We start from the raw sequence: 26438 nt of genomic DNA on the forward strand, positions 1-26438 counted from the left end.
AGTTCGGTCTGGACTCGATCCATTGAGGAGTAATTATGATCAGACAAGAAACGTTCGGGCCAATCAAATGGCCGGGGTGGGCTTTATACGTTGATGGACAGATGATCTTCAGGGACGTAATCATCACGTTATCAAAGAGCGCTTAACTGATTTCCGTCGGAGATGACTGGAGCATGAAGTAGCGCGTGTATGACACGCCAATTCGTATTTCCATTTTTGGCACGCTATCAAGACGCATAATCGCTTTTCAGCGTGTTTATGAACGCTGTTGACTTAACGTTATTACATAAAGTTATGACTGTTCCCTTACCATCCTAGGAAAAAAAAAAGATCACTCCTCAGATGTAGATCTACATTTTGCTTCGTTTCGCTCGGACATTTGACGGCGTGTACAGACACGTGGAATCACTCAGACGTTAATGGCGTAGACATACACATACACGCGGATAGCTCAAAATGCGTAGAGGTAACACGCCACTTGACTCGAAAGTGGCGTGTATGTTTACGCAAAAGTCATGATGTCATGTTGCGTCTGTTATAAAATAAATCGACAGCGCATTAATTTTAATAGAAAAACAGAGAACTGCAATCAAGGCATTTGTCGATCGGAAAGATATTTTTGGCGTCCTTCCTACATGATTCGGGAAAAGTGTAACTTATCAGCTGGCTCTGACGGTCGCTAAGAAGATGGGACGTAATGAAAAGCCTGTGGTCGTTGTGGTTTCTCCTTTGGTCGCACTCATGGAGAAGTAAGTAAAAGAAGCAACACTCGTTATTTAACTTCTAAAATATAGTTGAAAACTGCGCTATGCAAAGAAGTTGACTTACTGCGTTGCTCCGATTGGTTGTAGGTCTATCGACTATACAATTGAGTGCAGTTCGGTTAAGACGCGCCTCATAATCAAAGCCCTACGGAGCGGTTTCAGACTCATATTCTCTCTAGAATATGAGTATGACGAAGTCAGGCTACCATACTATAGCTTGTTATTTAAAATCAATCAATCAATCAATACCGGATTCAAAACTGGATAAGTATTTATTGATAGTTGAATTACATTTCTCTTTTATACACATTTCATAAATGATACAGGATTTTACATTGTCATTTTTAAAGTCTTCTAACATTACAGCATCCGATGCCAATGACAAAACCAACAAATAAAGAATATGAAAAAAACGTTTTTCATTCAAAGTCACCCATTTCCCTTTCCCCCGAAATATAATTATCATTTTAAGTGCACATGAAGAAAACTTGAAAATAATACATGTATCTAAACCATAATCAGTGTGAGAGTATAATGAGGAGCTAAAGAAAGAGGGGCAAATGGGCGGTGTTAGAGAAGGAGACTATATAGTGCGCTCAAGTCTTTCATACTCTCTGTTCTCAGGTCAGTGTTTAGAATAAAGGCAGCACTGCAGCGGTCGAGCAGCAGCATCGAGACTGAGAGAGAGAGAGAGAGCAAAGACAGGCTAAAACAAGACAATGTAGGAGAGAACCTTGACCAATCAGAGCCTGTGATGATGAGGTCACGGAGGGCCAGGGACTAGGATGGAAAACCAAACTCTTGATGAACCAGGAGTCTGTTAATCGGCAATCAGCATTCATAATAATCTTTGCTTTTTTGATTCATTTATATATAATTTCCCCATGTAAACATACATTCATGCAACACCCGCTTTAGAATAGATTCCATATATTGTATATATATTTTTTAAAAACCCTGAAACAAAAAGAAACCCTACAAATAAAAATAATAATAATAAAAAATAACATAAAAATGAAGGTATTAGATAAAGACCAGGTCCAAGACCTCTTAGACGGTCAAGGGATGTCAGTGTACTGGGCTTTTTTGAGCAGGAGATGTGTTTTTGCCCTATAATAACAGTTCAGAGTGTGTATCGGGTTGAATTCGTGACTGTTTGATCACATAGGTGAGGCAGAATGGATGTATTTTTGGCTTATGATGGATTTAATTATTTGGACTGCTATGAATGAAGATTATGCACAAATAAGTGACCAGGGACCTTAATTCTGACTCATCATCTTGTTCCTGGAATGACAGACATCACATTCATCCAGTCAGATTTTAAGGTTTAGGATTCATATAATTAGTCGATAGTTTCCTATAGGGCGATTAATGCTGAGGGTCAGCAATACGCCACAAAGTTCTTCCAGGACTAATGGTAGATGTGCAAGTATCCTCTACTCATTAGCTACAACTAGACTGATGGAGACAGAGTTTGAACTTCAGTTTATTATAGGATGTGCGATCTGATAAACCCTGTTAAAACACACAAACTCGGGTAAAAGAGAGAAGCAGCTCCGTTGAAACCAGCTGGGTTGCAAATAATGCGGTTATAAGGCTGTGTCATCCTTAAAATAACCTAGAGTTCAGGTCTTGCTGTGTTAAATAACAGCGTAATCCAGTCAAGCATGTTGGGTAAATCCCATAGACCAGAACTCCCAGAACTCCTCACCAGACACTTGCACTTTTAGCCAGATGTGCAAAACCGGCAAACCACAGTTTGGTTCATTATAACGGGATCGTTCTTTCCCTCCCAAAAATGTCTGTTTAAAGAAATAGTAAAAATGGAAATTATGGAAAAATGTCATATTTAAAGCTATAGGCTGTTGTTGTTGTTATTATTTGTAATACAAAATAGAGAAATTTTGAAGAATTGTCACAGTTGATGCAGCTCTTTTCCATTAAACCACAGTTCATGGTGATCATGTCTGTCAAGCTCCAAAAAGAACGTTATGAAAGTAGTTCATGAATCAAACGCTATATTCCAGGTCTCCTAAAGTCTACAACAGCTTTGAGTGAGGAATGGACTTAAATTTAAAATGTTGAACACCCAAAAATGAACTTCTGACGTCGTTCAAAACGTCCGAATCTTTGAAACAACAAACGAGGACAGTATTTTTATCAAGTCCACACAACTTTGCTGCCTCAAAAAGAACAAAAAAGATGGTAATCACTGTGAATCAAGTGGTTTAATTCAAGTCCCATGTATGTGTGCTGTATTTATGTTAATAAAAGGTTAAATGAAATCAGTTCACCATGTCACACAACAGTGTCTCATCAGAATACTTGGATTGAACCTTGATTCTTATAGATTTTTGGTTTTGGTTGCATGAACTTTCAATGAATGGACGAAAATGCTGAGAAAATATTAACAATCATTTTGTGTTTTGAATATGAATGGGTTTGGAATGACATTAGGGCTTAAAAAATTTCATTTTTGGGTCAACTAACATCAGTGTTTGAATCAAAACACGACTGACATTTCAGAGTTTTGTTGGAAGGGAAAAGATATCATTCTGTTCCTCAGAGTTGTTGTACTGTACTTGGAGTTGAGTGCTGCAGGGGTGACGTATTTTGTGGGTCAAATCCCAGAAGCGAGTTAGCATTTTAGCACTTCCAGTTCCACTGTCCTAAAGTCAATGGGTTTTTTGAATGGGGTTTTGGTTAAAAGCCTGGAATAAAGTCTGTGGGGAACACAAGCTCATAACATTTTTACGTTTTATTATATGACATAAGGGGAATTGCTGATAGAGTTTAAAGAGCTAGTTCACCCAAAAGTGATAACTCTGGCATCATTTATATATAAGGCTCAAGTTGCAAGTTCTTCTTGGAAAAACCCAAACTAATTGATTGGTTTTCTCCAATTCTTGAAGAAACACGAACAGTTTACATGATGAACGGATTAAATTTAGTCTCTTTTTCACATATGTACATTCATCAACCTACATATTAGATATGGTAAACAGAAGCTCAAACATGTTTGATGGACATGCGAGAACCAATGAGGTTCTTTCTCGTGTTACGCAGCACGTTTGAGCTTCAGCAAGTGCCAATGAGGTTTGTTCTCGTTTTTAAGAAAGAACAATTGAGCTTTTATGTTTGCTGATCAATGTTTATATGGAAATAAAATCTGTTCATCACATAAACTGATTGGGCCTCTTCAAACTAAACCACCTGATCCATATGGATTCGTTTTACGATCACTTTGCGGACTTTTTAAGCATCAAAATGGTAGTTGCGATTGGTAGTTGGTAGTAAAATTGGGATTTTTTTTTAACCCTAACCCAACATCTCAAACAATGTTGAGGTTTGTCACGCTGAGAAGAAAGGTTTTGTCGAGTTTACGAAGGTGATGCTTACGTCCGGTTATCATGCACAAATACTTCATCACTGCAGCGCTGTATATAGTGTATAATAGTTTATTTTTTTTAATTTTTCAAAGAAAATGTGTGTAGTTTCTGTAGGCTGGAGTCTCACCCTGTAATATATGAACAAACAGTAAGAATGAAGACATGCTGCTTCTAAGGGGATTTGAAACTCTTATGCCCTATCCGCCTCTATAGACACGAACAGTACACAAACATGGCTTCAAAAACGCTTGATGATGACCATAAGCACAAACATGGACAGTTTGACATAATGGATGGACTTCTGCTGTAGACTCACAGAGCTATTTCTCCAATGGGGTCTGAGTGTGTTGTCCCTTAAGAGACAACAAGATTATGGGTCAGGATAATGGCCTAAAAATGTGATATGAGCAATCAAGGATCAAGTTGATTTCACATCCCTTATATTGAAACAGTCTGGGTCGAAACACTTTTGTTTTATACTTTGTAATATAATATATAAATGACGTTGATGATCAGCTCAACCCAGCCAGAATCATTGCTAAGGCCTGTCGGCTACAGATAGCACACATAGACAAAGGATGCGACGATCTCTCTCTATAGCATGCCACGAAGTGTGCAAAACACACGCTAATTCTAGATCTAAAATATTACACAATCTCTGCACGTTCCAGAAGACTTGGCATATCGAGGCAGATATATGCAGCTAAAAACGCCACATGACTGATGGGAAATTGATTGCGTCCAGAACCTTTTTTCAAGAAAAAGAAATCGCATTTTACACAGTGACCTGCCTTAAGACCGTTCGATGAGTAATGCGTCTGATAAACAGCTGTTTAGTAACAAGCACGCTGCAGCAGATGCTGTGAGGCACTGTGGGAAAATGCCATTTGATGATGTTCCAAAGAGAAAAGAGGCGACCTTTTGGAAAAAAACGATCCACCTGCCAAGCGAGCATGTGTATGTGCGTTTCCCATCGCAATGTAAAACCGATGGAGATCATATTTCTGAAGAAAGAAAGCTCAGAGGTTTAGGGATGAACTATTTGACTGTCGCTTGATGATGGGAATCTCGGAAAATAAAGTATCGGAGCATCTGCAGGTGTGTAATGTCTGGTGGGATGGCTAAAATAAAAATAAAATCATCAAATAATGAGTAAAAGAAAAGGTTTCTACTCATTTCTTTCTTTTTTTTTTTCATCATTATAATAAACATAATATGGCTTTTAAAAAAAGTGCCAACATTTCTTTGATTCTTTTTTTTTTCTTTTTGGAATAATAGAACACACAGTGATATTTTAGCTGTTAGGTCTGCCTTCAGCTCTTAACATGTCCGTACAGGAAGTGAGAAAAGGAATCAAGCTTAGGGCTCTTGGGCACAGGTGTCAATGCAGCGTTTCGGCCACAAGAGGACTGGTTTCGATGGTAAACGGATCTTTTCCCGAGATGGAAAAGAGCACCACATCCCGAAATCTCATCCGCAAAGTGTCAGAGTTAGGGAAATCAGCAGTACTCCAATGTGGGAAAAAGCCAGAGGGCAGATGGTTTTTAGACCTCAGAGTCTGTGTCCCATGCAAGACGTGGGGTCATTGTCTCATAGCGATGTACTGTTTGAATCCCAGTCTACCAACTTCCTGTCTGAAGTAGCTGTGTGGTCCTGTAGCGTTACGAGGGCGCCTGATCCGCAAGCATCTGTCATCCGTTCATGGATGTAGAATTAACATTTCATTTAATTGTATCTCTTCTCCTCTGCATAGACTTGCCAAATTAAAGAAAACAACAAATAGGATAATAATAAATCTCCGAAGCTTGCTGTGGATATGGTTTTTCATTGAGGTTGTAGAGATAAGAACAAAACACAAAAAGACAGACAGAAAACGAAACGCAAAGAGGCAGAAGTGAGTGAAATAAGAGCGAGAGGCAAAAAGGGCTTCACTTTCTCATCAGTCCTTGCTGGTATTGATTTCCTGGACAGGGAGGTGCAACTGCAGCGGGTCTCGTAGACGCTTTAGATCCGACTCCGCCTGAGGAAAAGATGTTGGAGAAAATGTTAACACTGCTCTGTTCCGTACAACAAAACAGACAGTAATCAGCGGCTTTAAAAATAAGAGCTTCAAAAATGACAACAAGCACCATAACAATCTTAAAAGTAATCCATGTAACCCCATAAAGTCCTATACAGTTTCAAATGAACACTCGCCAAACTCCAAATCCGGGTTCTAGGAACTATAAAAAAGGTTCCTCCGGTGCGACCAGGGCCTAATTGAAGTTCCGGGTCAAAATCGTCCCTCAGAAAGTCCCTGCTTGCGAGGTAGTACTTTTTCAAAGTTTAGGAACTTTCAGGGCTGGGACTTTGGCACTAAACACTCTGATAGATTGAGTTCATGCTGCATTTTGATTGGTTGATAGAAAATTGAATTTCAATTGAATTTTCAAAGTAATGTTGAGTAATTTGCCTAATGATACTTAAAAAAAACAGTCGAAATTAGGGCTGGGTAATAAATATCGATTTCTCGATATTAATCGATTCTCATTTTTAAGAACCGATATCGATTCTTAAAATCTCAAGAATCGATTAGTCATCCTGTTTCATTTGAATAAATGGAACATTGTATTGCGGCTGTGCGCATCCAAAAAAAAAAAATAAAAAAATCGCAATAATCTTTGTCCTTTGTTACTATTGATATGAAACAAAGTCTCAAATTTCAAATTATGTCCATTTTCTTTAGAAATTCAAAAACAAATAACGTTTTAGCGCTGTGGCGTGAGATCGCTCTGGCGCAGCTCACGAGAAGCAGCAGTGCTGATCTCTCTTTCCGGGTTAATAATACCAGTCACAGCGCCAAATAAACATGAATGAGCATCTGAAAGTGTGTTAAAAGATGGAGTACAGCTTATTGAAATCCGTATCATGTCACATTGATTCGCTCAATCAGCGTTTCAACCGTGGAAAGACGTCAGTTAAACAGCTTATCAATGTCATTTATCGTCATATTTACCTCAGAAAACCCACATCAACTCGTTAGTCAGCTAGAAAAAATAACTCTAGAGAGGAGCATTTTGCTAAATATATACACCTTATTACGTACTGTATTATAATCTTAATGTTCTTCAATATTTAATGCATATTTGAATAAATCTGGCAAGTTTTTATGACAGCCAACATTTAAATGTTTATATTTCATATAATCTTCTTATTATAAAAATAAATAAAAGTGTAATTTAAGTGTTTGTATAGCTACAAAACAGTTAATTATTACCTTCATATTAGGCTAATGAAGCCTATTAGGCTACAACTAGACTCCCATAGTTTACAGCATTAGTTAAGAGATTTGATTTCCTTGAGAAAATTTGCCATTTATTGTAACTGATATCCAAAATAATCAATATTGAATCGAATCGGAATCGAATCTAATTCCAAGCTTGTGAATCGAAATCGAATCGAATTGTGAAATTTGTGTCAATACCAAGCCCTTGTCGAAATGCAAAAAGCAACAGGTCTGGGGGAAAAAAGTTCTTCGGAAAAATTGTTCGGTGGAATTTTTGGTCAATTTAATTTTGGTGGAATTTTGGCTCATGTCATTCGCCAGTTCGCCATCTTTATGAATTCTAGCAATGTCATTTTGTGAGAACATGAAGCTCGGGACAGTTGACAGGCCAGTGCAGCATCGTCATGAAAGTTTTAAGCAATATTCAAGCGCAAGAAGACGTAAAAGTGAATTCGTTACTCCCTGTGAAGGAAGTTTCCTGTTCGCAAACATCCAAAGTGTGCGCCCAGTAATTGCGAATACTGAATTTAACTCTCTTTCATGTCTTCTTGCGCTTAAAAATTCCTGTATTTATGAGTATCCCCATAAACTTAGTCAGTTATGCCTTAAGTGAACATGAACAGTTGAGAAAGTGCATGTCTGCAAATGTGTATCAGTTTATTGGATCTGCACATTAGCTCTTAAAGTGACAGCAGACTAATATATACCTGCTGCCATCTACACTGAGAAAAAAACTCACTGCCTTTGAGTAAGTAATCCTTTAATAAGGATTAATCTAAGTTTAATTTATACAGTGAAGACTATGCATTGTTACATGTTTCTTCAGGAATTCATTCTAAAACGCCAATTTGATGCTCAATTATTAATAATGATTCTTATTATTAGTTATGGGTGTAATTGTTCAAATTACTCACAGTTTGGTGTGTATCATTGTTTTACATTCACTGTTTCAGTTCGGTTCAGTGTGTGCTATGTTCAGGGGGAAAAGGACTACTGTCTAGGATGACCATACGTCCTCTTTTTGGACCTATAAAAAAAATTAATGATCGCCCAAAATGTTGGATTCGGCTTTTGCTTTCTACAGTCACCATTCATTATAGTGGTATGACTGTACCGTATCCCTTAAATGTCTGAATAGTTTGAACTTGCCGCTTGCTAGCAACTGTTTTCTTGCATGGAAAGGAGTAGTCCACTTTATATTAAAAAAAAAAAAAAAAACTTTTGCTGATAATTTTCTCACCCCCATGTCATCCAAGATGTCCATGTCTTTCTTTCTTCAGTCGAAAAGAAATTTAAAAATTTCAGTGCAGCTTTAAAGGGCTTTAAACGATACCAGACAATGAATAAGGGTCTTATCTAGCGAAACGCTCATTTCAAAAATAAATTCGTAAAAATAAAACTCATTAATCAAAGTGAACGTATCTTTTTTCGAATCATTTCGTTTGTTGAATGAACCAAATGACTCAAAAAATATTTGTTCATTTTGATGGACGAGTTCGAACAGGGGAGTCACGAACGAGTATCACAGAACAGAGCAAGGCGAGCATTTGTGCTTTTAAAACTTAAACTTTGTTATTTATGTTTTAAATGACCGATCGTTTCGCTAGATAAGATCCTTATTCATTGTCTGGTGTCGTTTAAAGCCCTTTGAACACTTCGAAGCTGCACTGAAACTCTCATTTGGACCTTGAACCATTTGGTTATATGGAGAAAAATCCTGGAATGTTTTTTATCAAAAACTTTAATTTCATTTCGACTGAAGAAAGAATGACATGGATATCTTGGATGACATGGGGGTGAGTAAATTATCATCAAAAGTTATTTTTAAATTGAGCTACTCCTTTAAAGACCTAATAAAAATCAACATTTCGTGTCTAATTATTTACTTGTTTGTTTGGGGTTTATTCTGTGATAACAACCAGCTGGATTTACATTAACCCCCTTATTGATTCACTACATTATTAAATGTCCACCATACCAAATATGAATTACTGTGACAAACCACATTACCAAATCACCGTGTCTAATGAGTACATACATCATTTTAAGAGACTATAAAGAGTGATGTTTGTTTGTGCACTAGCTTACATCAGCAATCGCATCCTTCAGTTTGTTGTACTTCTCAATGTCAAAGCGTGTTCTCTTCGCTCCCTTATGAAAGAACAGCAGGTACTGTCTGTCCCTGGCATCTGGGTAAATATATTCCTGTGTGAGAGAACGACGACAGAGAGGTCAGACGGATCTCCAGCCGCTTCGGCACCTTCGAATTCACAGGGACCTTATGAAATTCCACTGATCTAGAAATAAAGAGCTGGAGCTGCTCACCTGACGTGTCAGCACGAAGTAAGCATACATGGCCATGGCAGTGCCGTAGGTGATAAAATACGTGACGGGCTCCATGATGTCCCATGAGTACTCCCACCAGGTCAGCCGTGCAAGAATGCCAAACTGTGTGGCCATGTAAGCCATCCCACCCCACAGCACCCACGTAGTCCTGCGCTCGGCTTTCTTACACAGTTCTTCTTTGACCTGAGAAAGGAGATTACATTCGATTTTACAAACATCTAAAAAATAGGATTTTAGCATTACAGAACAGTGGTTAAACAGTGGAAAAGTAAAATGACAAATCATTAACAAGAGTTTCTTATGGCTTATGTTTAAAAAGGTTAATACATTTGAAGTGCTTTACACCTTACTAACGACATGGGATATTTACATATAAAATAGATTATATACATTTATATGTCAAATATATTTCCGTGATGGCAAGCCTAAGGCTAGTCTTCAGCGTCACATGACATTTCAGAAATCATTCTTATACGCTGATTTAATGCTCAATAACTGGTATTATGAATTCTTTAAAGGAGAACTCCGGCGCAAAATGAACCTTTGGTCTAATAAAACATTGGTACCTAGTCGACCGTTCTCTGAGATTTGTTTTAATGATAATCGAATGTAAAGAGTTATCTCTAAAAACTGTTTAGCGTATAGTGCTAGTAATGGGGGCATTGACTACATAAAAAGAAATCGCTAGTTTATACCACTAACAAGGCTCAAAATGGCCCCACACTAACACAGTAACATAATGAGGCTCCATACATGCAAAACGAAGCATTGAGAACTTTGTAAGGGTACAGACCGTTTAATAAGAAGATACTTTATAAAGACAGTCCACTTCGTGTATACAGACAGGAGCCATCTTAGAAAACAGTCACGACAAGTCAAACCACGAACGACGTGCTGAGTGAGCAGAACCCATAGACAGTAAAAGAAATGGACACAGCGACCCCGTTGATTTCAACGGAGAGAGCTGAAGCTCAACATGGGCACTCACTTCCTGATAGCCAAGCGTTCTGCGCAGGCTCAAACTGAGCTTGACGACGTAGATGTCACGTGAGCAAACTGACTGACTTACAGTAGCTGTGCCAAGAGAAATTTTAATCGTGCACAGAGACGGCGAAGCGCGACCTGGAGCAACTTTTGGTAAGTATTCTGATTAGTTATTTTGTCGTTTTGCTTCTATTTATGCCATGGGCTGACTTTAGACAGTAAAAGATTGCCTGCGAGGCTGTGCGAGCTTCTCTTCCTGTCTATACGGTAATTCTCTACTGTGCGACGGACAGTCGAGTGGTTATGACGCAATTTTTAGCCTATTTTTACAAGAACGGCTTCTACGTGGCCATAACGTAACATACAAAGTAATGGAGCCTTTTATGCATTGTCGTGTTTCTTTAGAAATAAATAATGGATAAATTGAGTCTTTGCACGCCTCAGATGTAAAGTTATTCGCTGTCAAAGTGACGCCAAAATGAATGGGAGTCAATGGGATGCTAACAGCAGGTGATAGTAGGCTACAATGGCGGCCCCCGGAGGCATCTTCAGCTTCCGGCTAATGGATTACCCCCTTGGCAGAACCAGAGCCTGTCTAGCGGAGAGCCTTGGCACTTCCTATTGTGTATCATCCTGGTTGCAGTTCCATTAGAATTCCACTGGAGATGATCGCGGGCGAGTGCAGAATGAATGGGAGTCTATGGAGCTAAACGGCTAAATGTGTCTCTTTCTCCTGTCGTTTAATCAACATAGATTTTATTGTTGATTCCGCAAGTTCAAAATAGATTATAGGCCTAAAGTCGAATGAACGAGTACTTCTGTGCTTTTGATTTCTTATAGGTTAGGCCGTTGTTGGCCGGAACACGCTAGCATTCTGCTATTGTGTGACATCATCACATTTTTGAACGGATTTTTAGAACAGATAAGTGAATTTAAAATGCAATTTTCAGCTGAGTGTATTATCTTAGCCCTCCCTTTTGAATGCAACTTTCAAATTACTTGACAAAAAATTACATCCTGAGAAAAGTAGATTTCTGGGGGTGAAACCCCATTGACTCCCATTCATTCTGCACTCGACCGCGAGCGCCCCCGCATGGACAGAGACGGTTACTGCAGCCAGTCCAGAAACCGGAAGTGACCAGCCAGTGCCAATTCTCTTCTATTAGACATTCTGTGGTTGAACTGTATGAAGTTCAGTGAACTTCTGAACTGTATGAATGGCGTTCGGGGGTCGACTTATCGAGACTATTTTCTAAGATGGCTCCTGTCTGTATACACGAAGTGAACTCTCTTTATAAAGTATCTTCTTATTAAACGGTCTGTACACTTACAAAGTTCTCAATGCTTCGCTAAACAGTTTTTAGAGATAAAACTCTTTACATTCGATTATCATGAAAACAAATCTCAGAGAACGATTGACTAGGTACTGACTGCCGGAGTTCTCCTTTAATAGTGCTCATTTAATAATAATGGTTATTATTATATTATCAATGTTAAAACAGTTGTGCAGCTTAACACTTTTGTGTTAAACGGTGATTAATTCTTTGATTAATAGAAAGTTCAAATAAATACTGTTCTTTTGAAATGAAAATAACAATATATATTTAATATTAATATATAATATGCAGTAATATTACTTTACTGTCACTTGAAACAATTTAATGCATCCTTGTTGAATACAAGTATTAATTTATTTTCTTTTTTAAATAGTATATTATGGTTTTCGTAAACACTATAAAGCAGTGCCACGCAACAGTTTTTTTTTTTTTTTGATTGATAATAATAAGAAATGATTCTTGAGCAGAAAATCAGCATATTAGAATGATTTCTGAAGGATCATGTGACACTGAAGACTGGAGTAATGATGCTGAAAATACATGCGTACATTATATGCAATAGGTAACGCTTTACTTGAAGGGGTGTGCATAAGACTGACATGACACCTTCATAACCATGATATGACATACGTCTTGAATATGAAGTAGGGTTTATGCATGTTTATGACAACTGTCATTAAGTGTCATTCACTCAGCTATGACATTTTGAATGCAAATATGCCATTGAGATGTCTTTATTATGACATCTTGACATAAACCAATACATCATAACCTGTCAGTGTCTTTGTCACGACAACTTGACATTAAATTAAGTTAAACTGTCATGTGGTAGGCTTTGACATTGGCTGTCATGAATATTTTTCGTGACCTCAACTACAGTGGTACTAATTGAATTTGTCATTAAAAAGTTATAATGGCTTCATGACAGCCAATGTCAAAACCAACCACCAGACAGTTTAATGTAATGTTAGACAAGTTTGATAATTAATCTGCTGTGTCATGTTTATGAAAGGTTATGATGTTTTGGTTTGTCAAGTTGTCATAACAAAAGACGTCTCAAACAATGTCATATTTGCATTAAAAATGTCATAACTGAGCAAATGACACTTAATGACAGTTGTCACAAACATGCATAAAATTTGTCATGTTAGTCTTATGCAAACCCCTTCAAGTAAAGTGTTACCGAATTGACTATAAAGTAATAGTTTAAACAATTTTTTAAATACTTTATTACTATACTTAAAAAGTGTAACCAAGATATGTCATGTTAATTTCCTCAAACTGAAAGTATTTGTTTGTTTGTTGCTATTTTAGTCTATTTTGCACACTCCTTTAAGACTAAATATGCCTTTTTGATTCTTGCAGAAAAAATAATAACAATGATACAATGCAAAAGAAACTGAAGTCCATTTAAAAATCAGTGGAGCGGTCAATGCTTTCAATGAAATAAGTGTTTGTGTTATTAGGTTAATTGTGCTCACTTCTAAATGCTGGAAGAACAGTTGACTTGAGCAGAACTTTGCAATTACAAAATTAGCCGTATTAATGCAGCTCTCAGTGTGTGAAAATCCTCAATTCCACAATCAATCTACTGTGCAATTAGACTAATTATCAGCTGTCAACAGCTGTGATCAGATAATGTGTGTTAGTATCACTTTAGATGTTTCCTGCCTGTGATATCCCACAATACTGTGTGAGCAATTCAGCGGTTGGTGAAACTAATAGGGTACATATGTCACATTTATACATTTTCAGATGTTCAGTAACAACAGCCAACAATTAGACATACCTGCAAACTTCAAAAAAAGACGAGCACAGAACAGCAGCGCCTGTACAGCACACTGGTTCTCTGCTCGTGTTCTTGATCTTACTGGCTGTTCTGCTACTGGATGCTATAATGATATTGGTAAACTACTACTGGTATAGCTTTTGAAAATTTGATCACAAATGAGATGTTAGTTGATCTTCATCTATTCTGGAAATGTACATAATGCAGGGAAAAGCCTATGTACATGCATCTATTATTATTATTATTATTATTATTATTATATCTCTGCATGTGGGCAGAGACGAATCATACAGAGCAGGGAAACTGCTTACGGACACATTAAGTTTGACAGAAGATGAATCACGAGAGCTCCACTCATTTGCAAAAAGTTGAACTTTTCTTAATTGTGAAGCATTGCTGGATACAAATGGAAGCCTGAAGCTGCCACAGAGCACAACAAATATCTGTGACTTTATATCGCACATTGCTATTAACAACTCTTACAGCGAAACATACTGTATATCTTGCAGCTGTAATTGTTTCGCGTAATTGCAACTTTATATCATTCTCCCTGTGACTAAATATGACTTTTGAAATTGTGACTACAGCCCTATTCAGACGGAAAATATTTCTTGTGGACGTCTGTAAAAATGAGCATGGCACCTCAGTGATAAAACTACAGAGCCCCCCTAGTCTCACTTTGAAAAATAAAAATTATAACTATCTCGTGACCTCAAGATACTAACTCGTGGCCTCAAGATACTAACTCGTGGCCTCAAGATACTATCTCGTGGCCTCAAGATACTATCTCGTGGCCTCAAGATACTATCTCGTGGCCTCAAGATACTATCTCGTGGCCTCAAGATACTATCTCGTGGCCTCAAGATACTATCTCGTGGCCTCAAGATACTAACTCGTGGCCTCAAGATACTAACTCGTGGCCTCAAGATACTAACTCGTTGCCTCAAGATACTAACTCGTTGCCTCAAGATACTAACTCGTTGCCTCAAGATACTAACTCGTTGCCTCAAGATACTAACTCGTTGCCTCAAGATACTAACTCGTTGCCTCAAGATACTAACTCGTTGCCTCAAGAGACTAACTCGTTGCCTCAAGAGACTAACTCGTTGCCTCAAGATACTATCTCAAGATAATAACTCGTGGCCTCAAGATAGTAACTCGTGGCCTCAAGATACTAACTCGTGGCCTCAAGATACTAACTCGTGGCCTCAAGATAGTAACTCGTGGCCTCAAGATACTAACTCGTGGCCTCAAGATACTAACTCGTGGCCTCAAGATACTAACTCGTGGCCTCAAGATACTAACTCGTGGCCTCAAGATACTAACTCGTGGCCTCAAGATACTAACTCGTGGCCTCAAGATAGTAACTCGTGGCCTCAAGATAGTAACTCGTGGCCTCAAGATAGTAACTCGTGGCCTCAAGAGACTAACTCGTGGCCTCAAGAGACTAACTCGTGGCCTCAAGAGACTAACTCGTGGCCTCAAGAGACTAACTCGTGGCCTCAAGATACTAACTCGTGGCCTCAAGATACTAACTCGTGGCCTCAAGATACTAACTCGTTGCCTCAAGATACTAACTCGTTGCCTCAAGATACTAACTCGTTGCCTCAAGATACTAACTCGTTGCCTCAAGATACTAACTCGTTGCCTCAAGATACTAACTCGTTGCCTCAAGATACTAACTCGTTGCCTCAAGATACTATCTCGTTGCCTCAAGATACTAACTCGTTGCCTCAAGATACTAACTCGTTGCCTCAAGAGACTAACTCGTTGCCTCAAGAGACTAACTCGTTGCCTCAAGATACTATCTCAAGATAATAACTCGTGGCCTCAAGATAGTAACTCGTGGCCTCAAGATACTAACTCGTGGCCTCAAGATAGTAACTCGTGGCCTCAAGATACTAACTCGTGGCCTCAAGATAGTAACTCGTGGCCTCAAGATACTAACTCGTGGCCTCAAGATACTAACTCGTGGCCTCAAGATACTAACTCGTGGCCTCAAGATACTAACTCGTGGCCTCAAGATACTAACTCGTGGCCTCAAGATAGTAACTCGTGGCCTCAAGATAGTAACTCGTGGCCTCAAGATAGTAACTCGTGGCCTCAAGAGACTAACTCGTGGCCTCAAGAGACTAACTCGTGGCCTCAAGAGACTAACTCGTGGCCTCAAGATACTAACTCGTGGCCTCAAGATACTAACTCGTGGCCTCAAGATACTATCTCGTGGCCTCAAGATACTAACTCGTGGCCTCAAGATACTAACTCGTGGCCTCAAGATACTAACTCGTGGCCTCAAGATACTATCTCGTTGCCTCAAGATACTAACTCGTTGCCTCAAGAGACTAACTCGTTGCCTCAAGAGACTAACTCGTTGCCTCAAGAGACTAACTCGTTGCCTCAAGAGACTAACTCGTTGCCTCAAGATACTAACTCGTTGCCTCAAGATACTAACTCGTTGCCTCAAGATACTAACTCGTTGCCTCAAGATACTAACTCGTTGCCTCAAGATACTAACTCGTTGCCTCAAGATACTAACTCGTTGCCTCAAGATACTAACTCGTTGCCTCAAGATACTAACTCGTTGCCTCAAGATACTATCTCGTTGCCTCAAGATACTAACTCGTGGCAATAGTATCTTGAGGCCACGAGATAGTTATAATTATTTTTTTTTGCCAAAGTGGGACTAGGGGGGGCTCCGTATAAAACTCATGGATTCAGATGGTCATTTATCTACAGTTGAGGAGCCAGTTCAGTGATCCTACGAACCCACTGCTCAGTCACATGGTTGTCAGCTGTAAATAAAATGGCATATACTTGGAATAATAAGAATAAGTTCATATTTAATGTGAACGAGCCTCTCCTCAATATTATTAACTCGTCTTTATCTTTAGGTCATGTCCCAAAAATATACAAGCTGGCTGTAATAAAACCGCTCATTAAGAAACCGCAATTAGATCCAAATAACTTGGCAAATTACAGACCCATTTCAAATCTTCCATTTATGTCCAAAATACTTGAAAAAGTAGTGTCCGCTCAATTGTGCTCTTTTTTGCAAGAAAATTATATCTATGAAAAATTCCAGTCAGGATTCAGACCGCATCATAGTACAGAAACTGCGCTAGTTAAAATTACAAATGATTTACTTTTAGCTTCTGACCAAGGCTGTATCTCAATACTAGTCCTACTTGATCTTAGCGCTGCGTTCGACACTATAGATCATATAATACTCTTGGATCGACTACAAAACTTCACCGGTGTCCAGGGACAGGCATTAAGCTGGTTTAGATCGTACTTATCGGACCGTTCTCATTTTGTCTGTTTAAATGGGAAAAAATCAAAGATAACGTCAGTAGACTATGGAGTACCGCAAGGATCAGTTTTAGGCCCTCTGATATTCTCAATATATATGCTGCCACTTGGTAATATTATAAGAAAACATGGAATTAATTTCCACTGTTACGCTGACGACACTCAATTATATATTTCATCACGACCAGATGAAAACACTAACTCATCTAAAATGACAGAGTGTCTCAAAGATATAAAATGCTGGATGACGCGTAATTTCCTGCTATTAAATTCAGATAAAACGGAGGTATTACTTATTGGTCCAAAAAACTACTCACAAAACCTCTCACAATACAACTTTAATATAGACGGATGTCCTGTTACTTTATCCACAACAGTAAAAGACCTGGGTGTTATACTAGACCGCAACTTGTCGTTCGAAAATCATATTTCATATGTTACAAGAACAGCCTTTTTCCACCTTAGAAACATTGCTAAGCTACGTAACATGCTATCTATTTCTGATGCAGAAAAATTAGTTCACGCATTCATGACCTCGAGACTAGATTACTGTAATGCTTTATTAGCTGGTTGTCCTGCATCCTCAATAAACAAGCTACAGTTAGTACAAAATGCAGCTGCTAGAGTTCTTACTAGGTCAAGAAAATATGATCATATAACACCGATTTTATCATCTCTACACTGGTTACCTATTAAGTTCCGCATCAACTACAAAATACTACTACTGACCTATAAAGCCCTAAATGGTTTAGCACCTATGTACTTAACGGACCTTCTTTCGCCCTACAATCCACCGCGTTCCTTAAGATCACTAAATTCAAGGCTTCTGGTCATTCCTAGGATATCGAAGTCCAGTAAAGGAGGGAGGGCGTTCTCGCATTTAGCTCCAAAACTCTGGAATGGCCTTCCCGATACGGTCCGAGCCTCTGACTCGCTGACACAGTTCAAAACTAGATTAAAGACGCATCTCTTTAGTCAAGCATTCACATAATGCTTACCTTCTAGTCCTCTGTTATGCCATACGGAACCGTTTGCCACTGAAACTGCTTAACGCACCAGTGGGGCTCGACAGCCTTTTAGACAAACGGGTCGGCGCGTATGGTTGGGTTGCGGAGAGTTCGGGTTACGGAGAGTTTGTGAGTTATAACGGAAATTATTATGAACATCAGCTATGCTAATTATTTCCCATCTGCCTTTCTGCTGTTATCTCGGGACGCTTGTCCCGAGAAAAATGGCGTTCGCCAGGTCCAGTTTTGTGTCCAGCCTCTCACGGGGATTTCGGATGCCCCAACGCCTGTGATGAGACGACTCAACGCCTGTGATGAGACGACTCAACGCCTGCGATATGTTATGGCGCCGTTTGATTCATAAACAATATTTATATTTAAACAATATGAATGTAAGCCAGAGGAGAACTGGCCCCCGACTGAGCCTGGGTTCTCCCAAGGTTTTTTCTCCATCCAATCTGATGGAGTTTTGGTTCCTTGCCACTGTCGCCTTGCTTTTGGCTTGCTTTGAGCTTGCTCAGTTGGGGTTATTTATTTAGTGTTTAGCAATGTTGTTGATCTGTGTTGTGCTACTTACATGTTATCACTGTGAAGCTGCTTTGATACAATCTGTATTGTGAAAAGCGCTATATAAATAAATGTGACTTGACTTGACTTGACTTAATGTAATAGGGAATTTAATTTCTAATTTCATTATTTAAAGGCGCAGCATTGTAAGAGGTCGCAGATTAAAAACAATAAGGTGAGGCTGTGACGGAGCGTGGCATGATGGGAGTTGTCGTCTTCACCTCCACTGCCGATGGAAAACAATCCAATGGGACTTACAAATCATGGATGAGGTAATGAAATAAAGTTTAATAAATTTTACATGTAAGTAATGGAGTGTAATCTAAGGTTTAATGCTAAATTACTACTCATACATGTCGCTTTATTTGTCGAATTAAATGGTGATCTTCAAAACAATCATACTAAAAGTATATTTGATAGTACTCACAGCATTTGCAAAAAGGTGGACTTCATATTTAACGTACAACACATACTGTATTTAATTACACTGCTATAGTCTTGTTACCCAAACAGGGTTAGGAAATGCTACACCGACATTATTCCTCGTTCATTTTTCCTCTTGTCCAAAACTCTTCTTGGCATTTAATTAATCCGTACATTTACATTTCTTGGAGTCATCTTTGACGACAGAACCTGCCGCAAACGATAACGAATAACTGTGTCCATGTGCGCAACAACAACACAGAGGTGTACTAGACGCTACAACTATTACTTCTGCATTTTTTTTCAAGAGACTAACTGTGTTTTCTTGGTTTCTACGACAGTAAAATTAGAAACGGTGCATAACGCGGACATGACGTCATTGACAGGCGACGCAATGAGGAGGAACATTAATCTGGTTGAAATTCTATGGATTTAAACAGTGTTGGAAACATTTGGGGTAATATAATTAATTATACAAGTCAACAAAACATAACACAGTCCTAGTGGTTTTTGGATATTATAATGCAGGGATCTTACATAATGTGCCTTTAAATCTCGTTTAAAAATGGGAAAATAGTCGCACAATGATGAAATACTCTCAAAATGATGAATGTGCAATACTAAAGTTAAAGTTCTTATTAATAATAAAGTTAATGCAACCTCTTATTTACACAAGTTAAACCTAATGCTGCTTCATTTATATTTTGTATATAACTACATAATACATTTCAAATAGTAAGATCTGAGATGAACTCGGGCCCAGATGTACAGTATAGATGTATAGATTTCTCCTTCTGTAACAGAGATTCAAGTTGCAGTTCTTGATTCTGAAGCACTCCTGAGTCAATGTGGCTATATACAGTATACACAGTATATATGAAGAGTTCAGATGCAAAAGCCTCTAAATGCCATTTGAAATTTTCTTCTTTAATGATGATTTTTATCAAACTTGTATATTTAAGTTCAGTGATTTCACTTAAATGGCAATGATAATTACCTATTAATTGTTATTTAAATGAAATAACTGAACTTAAATATACAAGTTTGATAAAAATCATCATTAAAGAAGAAAATTTCAAATGGCATTTAGAGGTTTTTGCATCTGAACTCTTCATATGTACTATATAACACACCAGTATGACGGTTTCTCTGGATTCCCTGAATCTTGTGGTATGGGTCGGTTTAAGTGTAGGTTAAGGTTTGAGGGAAGGGTCAACTGTGTAATTACAAATGTAATTACGTAAATGAATTATAGCTGTAATTACATGCTGGTATTTTTAAAAATATAAGTACAATGTAAAAACATGCATGTACACAATAAGTCCATTGTATCAAATTATTAATTTCAATGTAAGTATATAGTACTTAAAGCCACTTAATATAAATGGGACGATGGAATTAGGTTGCTTAGTGAGAACATTGGAAATCTTTTCTTTGTACTTTCATCAGTTAAATAACGGTACAAGAGAATTGACAAATCATAAATTCTTAATTTTATTGGATTTTAGAAAATGTCCAAACTCTTCTGGAAATGGGGTTGTACTTTCCAGCATTTCAGTTGCCCTGACAAAAGTGTACATCTTTAAAATGCAAACATCCAGGAAGCGCAACAGTTACTGTGCGTACGGTGCTGGTTAAAAATATTGAAACGATCCCTTCTTGCAAACTCAGAGATGTGCATTTGGATGGCAGTTAATATTATCACATGACCTTGGTGTGTGTCAAAAAAACAATAGGTAATTCGGCCAGGGATTCTTATGCGGATGGTGGCAGAAAAGAGCGACACTTTGTATTCAGAAAATAAAATGACTGACTAACCCCAGTAAATGTTGCAAATACCTTACATCCCTATGAGAAACATTTACCGTCTGAATAGGGCTTTTGTTTCTTGTAATTGCAACTTTATATCTTGCAATGTGGCCTTTTCCGTAATGCAACTTAATTTCCTAAAATTGCGACTTTCTTACCGTTACCTTTTTAATTTGTTTACTCTGAGGTGGAAACGACTTCCACAGGACCCCTGTGTGTGCCTACATTCTTTTTGTGCAAAATAGCCAAAAAGACTTTCAGAATGAGGGCATTAAATTAGTCCTGTTTATGATGTCAACATGACATATAACACAGCACACCTTCTCCAAGGGCCGGAGCTCCGAGTTGAGGTCCTCCAGTCGTCCAATCAGCTCTCTCTCTTTGCTCAGCTGATGCTCCTCTATGCGCAGAGTGCTGTAGAGCTGCTGCACCAAGAGCTTGACGTCGTTCAATCGTTCCGTGTCCTCGTGCGGTAGCAGATCTGCAATGGATGCCAACAGAATATCAAAAACTCTTCTGGGCATCTGCAAAGTTTTGCACATAATGACCCACAATGCAGCAGGGAAAACTCACCTCTCCTGGGTGGCAGCACCAGGTGTGTTGTGTCATTTATGACTAGCTTAAAGCTGTCCATTAGTAAAATGTCAATCCCTGTAGAGGACGCTATCCTTGCTCCATCTACGGAGAGAGAAAGAGAGGGAAATTAGAGGCGCTTGAAAGTGTACAGTCTCTTCAACCGCAATCCTCTCTCTGAAACGGTTGTGAAACACGAGAGCCGATCTAAATGCTCATCAAAAAGGTTTCCTGCTGTGTGTTAGTATGCTCATCAGGAAGAGAAGTTTTTTCCAGTCTGAGGTGAACGACAGTGGATTTCCTCTCTCACTCATCTACAGGCTCAAGCACCTCTCACACGGGAATAATTGAGCTTGAAACGGAGCAGACATGCAGTTTGCACAGAGAACAAATGATTCATGTTCCTCAATTAGATTAAATATGTACTATCAATTAAACACTTCAGATAAAGCCATAGATTCAACTGCGATTTGTGGATTAAACTACAAAACGCAAACTGATAACTTAAATGTTAATTAAATTTTGCCCATAGAATTGCGAACAATGACCGTATTTACATGCACAATACTCCATTAACTATTCTTAAAGGGATAGGTCACCTAAAAGTGAAAACTCTGTTATCATTGTATTATCTGTACACTTGAATTAGAGGTGTGCTTTAAGTGAGCAGGGCGTGACAGTGAATATCTAGCCAGTGCAAACCCTCTTTTAACGTTAAAAAACTACTGTCAGGATTTACTAAAGACACGCAGTGGAAAAATGAGCGCTGAAAAGGGTTATTTTTGTGGCTGATATTATTGAATTTGTAGGAGTTTCCCTTTAAGACGCACATTTATGGGAGAGGAGTGTTTAAAAGAATCACGCAAGGTGATTTACTAAGGTTTGCGTAGAGATGTACAAAGTACTAGAAACCCGGGCTTGAGTTAAAGTTCAAGTGCTCTATCAAAAAAGTGACTTGAGTAGAAGTTGAAGTGCTCTTTAAGCACCACACTTACGTAGAAGTACTAAAGTATTCAACATTTTTTGTACTTAAAGGGTTAGTTCACCCAAAAATGAAAATTAAGTCATTAATTACTCACCCCCATGCTGTACCAACCCCGTAAGACCTTCGTTCGTCTTCGGAACACAAATGAAGATATTTTTGATTAAATTTGAGAGCTGTATAACTACCACATTGGCTGCCTAAGGGACTGCCTCTTGACGGCCCAAAAAGTCAATGAAGAAAATGTTTAAATATCCCAAGTGACTACCGTGGCTCAACTATAAGTTTATCAAGCGACGCGAATACTTTTTGTGCGAAAAAACAAACAAAAATAACGAGTTTATTCGAAGAAAAGAATTTTATTTTCTTCCTTGTAGGCCAGAAACGAGACTTCCTTAGATTTCCACGACGCATGCGCGAGAATTGCGATCTGCTTACACCAGCTTACACTACTTCAGATCGCAAATCTCGCGCATGCGTCGTGGAAATCTAAGGAAGTCTCGTTTCTGGCCTACAAGGAAGAAAAGAAATAGTCGAATAAACTCGTTATTTTTGTTTGTTTTTTCGCACAAAAAGTATTCGCGTCGCTTGATAAACATAAAGTTGAGCCACGGTAGTCACTTGGGATATTTAAACATTTTCTTCATTGACTTTCTGGGCCGTCAAGAGGCAGTCCCTCAGGAGCCAATGTGGTAGTTATACAGCTCTCAAATTTAATCAAAAATATCTTCATTTGTGTTCCGAAGACGAACGAAGGTCTTACGGGGTTGGTACAGCATGGGGGTGAGTAATTAATGACTTAATTTTCATTTTTGGGTGAACTAACCCTTTAACTCTTTCCCCGCCAAACACGGAATTTTCCGTGTTTAATGAAAAAACGCATCTGCGCCAAACACGGAATTTTCCGGGTATCCGTGTTTTAGGTGGTATACGGTAAGGAAGACCCGCGCGCATGTCCTGAATGATTGCGCAACTCTTTGATCAGAGAAACAGATCGCAATCGTCTCAAACAGTGGAGTAGTGAGAATGTATCAGACAGACAATGCAGAGGTATATGGCTGAAGTACTGGAGGTTAATGGACTCGGAGTCCGATCACTCTTTATTTGATAATTCTGAATCTGATCGGGACGAAGTAGTCAGTGAGAGAGATGCACATGTTCATGCTAGCCATGGACGTGCCGCAGATAGATCGTATAATATTATGACACTATAATATGTATGTGTGTGTGCATGCATTTATGTGTGGCTGTCTAAATATGAAGGTGTAATTGTCAAATTATTTCTCTCTTTGTGCACATTTACCACATTGTAATATGTATTTGTGTGTGTGTGTGTGTGTGTGTGTGTGTGTGTGTGTGTGTGTGTGTGTGTGTGTGTCTAGGCCTGTTTATTGTAATTCCAATTATTCATTATTCACAGGTAGAACACAGAGAGGCAGAAGTTTTATTGCAAAAGTTACATTTCCCTTACATCCTGGGAAATTTGATATATTTTACATTTATTTTATGTTTTTAATTTATTTTGGAAAGTTTTATATATGAAGGAAACAACATCTGAATGTATTCTGCTTTTAAATGCACTTGTTTGATAAAAATACCTTTTTCTCAGTTTTTTGTCCAAAATGTTGTGTTTTTGACAAAACCTACCTCTGTTCAAGAGGCAATAAAAAAAGAACAGATGAAGATAAAATAAAAACTTTTTTTTTGCCTAAAAGCAGAGGCTCAGATCTTTATTTTTATATATATCATCTTCATATATTCATGGAAGAAAATATTCAGCGGGGCATTCAAATTTAGCGAAAATCGTCAAAAACCCTGGCGGTGGCTGGCAACTTTTTTTAAAAACGCTGGCGGGGAAAGAGTTAAGTATTGCAAGTAGTTTATTTTAAAATTCAATACTTAAAGGGATAGTTCACTTTGAAATTAATTTTTGATATGTTTTATCTTACCTCAAGGGCATCAAAGATGTAGGTGTCTTTGTTTCCACAGTATTTTCAATTTTAAAATTTTTCAGTCAAACCGTTGTTGTCTATCAGTCATACACTGGAGGCTAAGGGGGTCCACCAAAAAGCATGCACACAGAAGTCAAAATTAAACATGATTTAATGTCTCGTAAATGTAAGTACACATTGATGGCCTAAGACACGAAACGAGCGGTTTGTGTGAGAAAACAAACAGTATTTATATCGTTTTTACCTCTTGTAATCACAGTGACGTCCAAGTGATCTGAATCAGTTGTGCAACTGAACCGAACTGAATCAGTTCAATGTTACGCCGGAAGTGATCGCTTGCGTGTGACGTCACTCAATATTTACAAGGAGATTTCGGAAGTTTTACCTTTTACTAAACATATTTAGATATGCCGAAATCGTCTTCCATTGCGGTTTCCCGTACATCTAAATATGTTTAGTAAAAGGTAAAACTTCCGAAATCTCTGTATAAACAAAGAGTGACGTTGGCGCGCAACGATCACTTCCGGCGCATGCGCAGACCGAAGCGCCCGTGCAGTCAGATCATTTTGTCATGGCTATGATTACAAGAGGTAAAGACGATATAAATACTGTTCGTTTTCTCACACAAACCGCTCGTTTCGTGTCTTAGGCCATCAATGTGTACTTACATTTACGAGTCATGTCAAATCATGTTTAATTTTGACTTCTCTGTGCATGCTTTTTGGTGGACCCCCTTTGCCTCCAGTGTATGACTGATAGACAACAACGGTTTGACTGAAAAATGTCAAAATTGAAAATACTGTGGAAACAAAGACACCTACATCTTGGATGCCCTTGAGGTAAGCTAAAACATATCAAAAATTAATTTCAGTAAAAAAAAAGTACTAAAAGTAAAAATACAAGTATTGTGTCATGTAATTATTAAAGAAAGCAGTCGAAAGTTTGAACTAGCAATCAAATAAGGCGCTTTGGCGGGATACAAATTTACTTTGGCGGCCGCCAAAAACATGTCATTGGAGGGCAACCCCTGCATTAGTTGTCAATGTGTGTGTCGATCAATACCATTACCCTATAAAACTGGCGTGTGATTTAGGCAGCATGAAAGCCAACTTGCAACGAATGATTCGTAAAAATGTTATAATTGTAACGAGTAACTATCAGAACATTAAAAAAATATTGAAGTAAAAGTATTAAATTCATCGAAAATATCTACTGAAGTAATACTCTAGTAGAGTACAGATACAGCATTTTAGTTACTATACATCTCTGGGTTTGCGCTAGTCAATGTACTGGTGTTTGCGCCATTATTTACCGCCCCAAAAAAGCAAGTCTTAAACCAGACGCTACCTGGTAGATTGCGTTGGTCATTGTGGAAATGATCTGACTGCGTCTGTGTTCTTTAATGTACGCATCTACACATCAATGAGCAGAACTTTTCACTCCCATCTGTGCCATTTTGGAGTTACCCTCTAATGCTAATTCGCCCTGTTTAGTCAATCTGCCCATTTACATATTACAAGCTGATTTTAGCCAGTTAGAGTTTTGCTGTACTTGTATACACACCATCCACAGACAAATCAGCTTATAATGCAAAGAAAACCACAGTAGTGTCCAGAGATGTACTGTACCTTCAGAGTAGATGGCGACTCTATCGATGCCCCTGTCCTCGGCCTGCAGCTGCTGAAGGAAAACGCCCACATTGTCGCTCAAGGGTTTGAGGGTGAACTGGCAGAGTTCTCGTCGGGACGGCAGACGTACGGATATCACCGGCAATCCGTTCTGATACACCACCGTAACGTCTGCGGACACAATAGCAATGGTCGTTAGATGTGTAGTCACCAAATCACACAAGCATTTTATGTATCCTTTAGCTATCAAGTGTCGGACTAGAGCCTTTGAACGATTTTGAACTGTACCACCGAAAGAACAACAGCCAAGC

The 26438-nt window shown here is 38.5% G+C and overlaps 1 protein-coding gene across 1 annotated transcript in view; it reads right to left on the bottom strand.

Annotated features, from left to right (window-relative positions):
* Positions 1-1017: 1017 nt before the first annotated feature.
* Positions 1018-26438, bottom strand: part of mcu (mitochondrial calcium uniporter) — a 126898-nt gene continuing 101477 nt past the window's right edge. Inside the window, exons 4-9 of the mRNA XM_039673355.2 lie at positions 26128-26298; positions 21566-21670; positions 21313-21473; positions 9747-9950; positions 9510-9626; positions 1018-6176 (exon numbers count right to left, since the gene is read on the bottom strand). Coding sequence (XP_039529289.1) covers positions 6096-6176; positions 9510-9626; positions 9747-9950; positions 21313-21473; positions 21566-21670; positions 26128-26298 — 839 coding nt within the window. The 3' untranslated portion in view covers positions 1018-6095. The remainder of the gene's footprint in view (positions 6177-9509; positions 9627-9746; positions 9951-21312; positions 21474-21565; positions 21671-26127; positions 26299-26438) is intronic.

Source organism: Pimephales promelas, chromosome 11 (assembly GCF_988280905.1).
Source record: "Pimephales promelas chromosome 11, fPimPro1.hap1.1, whole genome shotgun sequence".
NCBI lineage: Eukaryota > Metazoa > Chordata > Actinopteri > Cypriniformes > Leuciscidae > Pimephales > Pimephales promelas.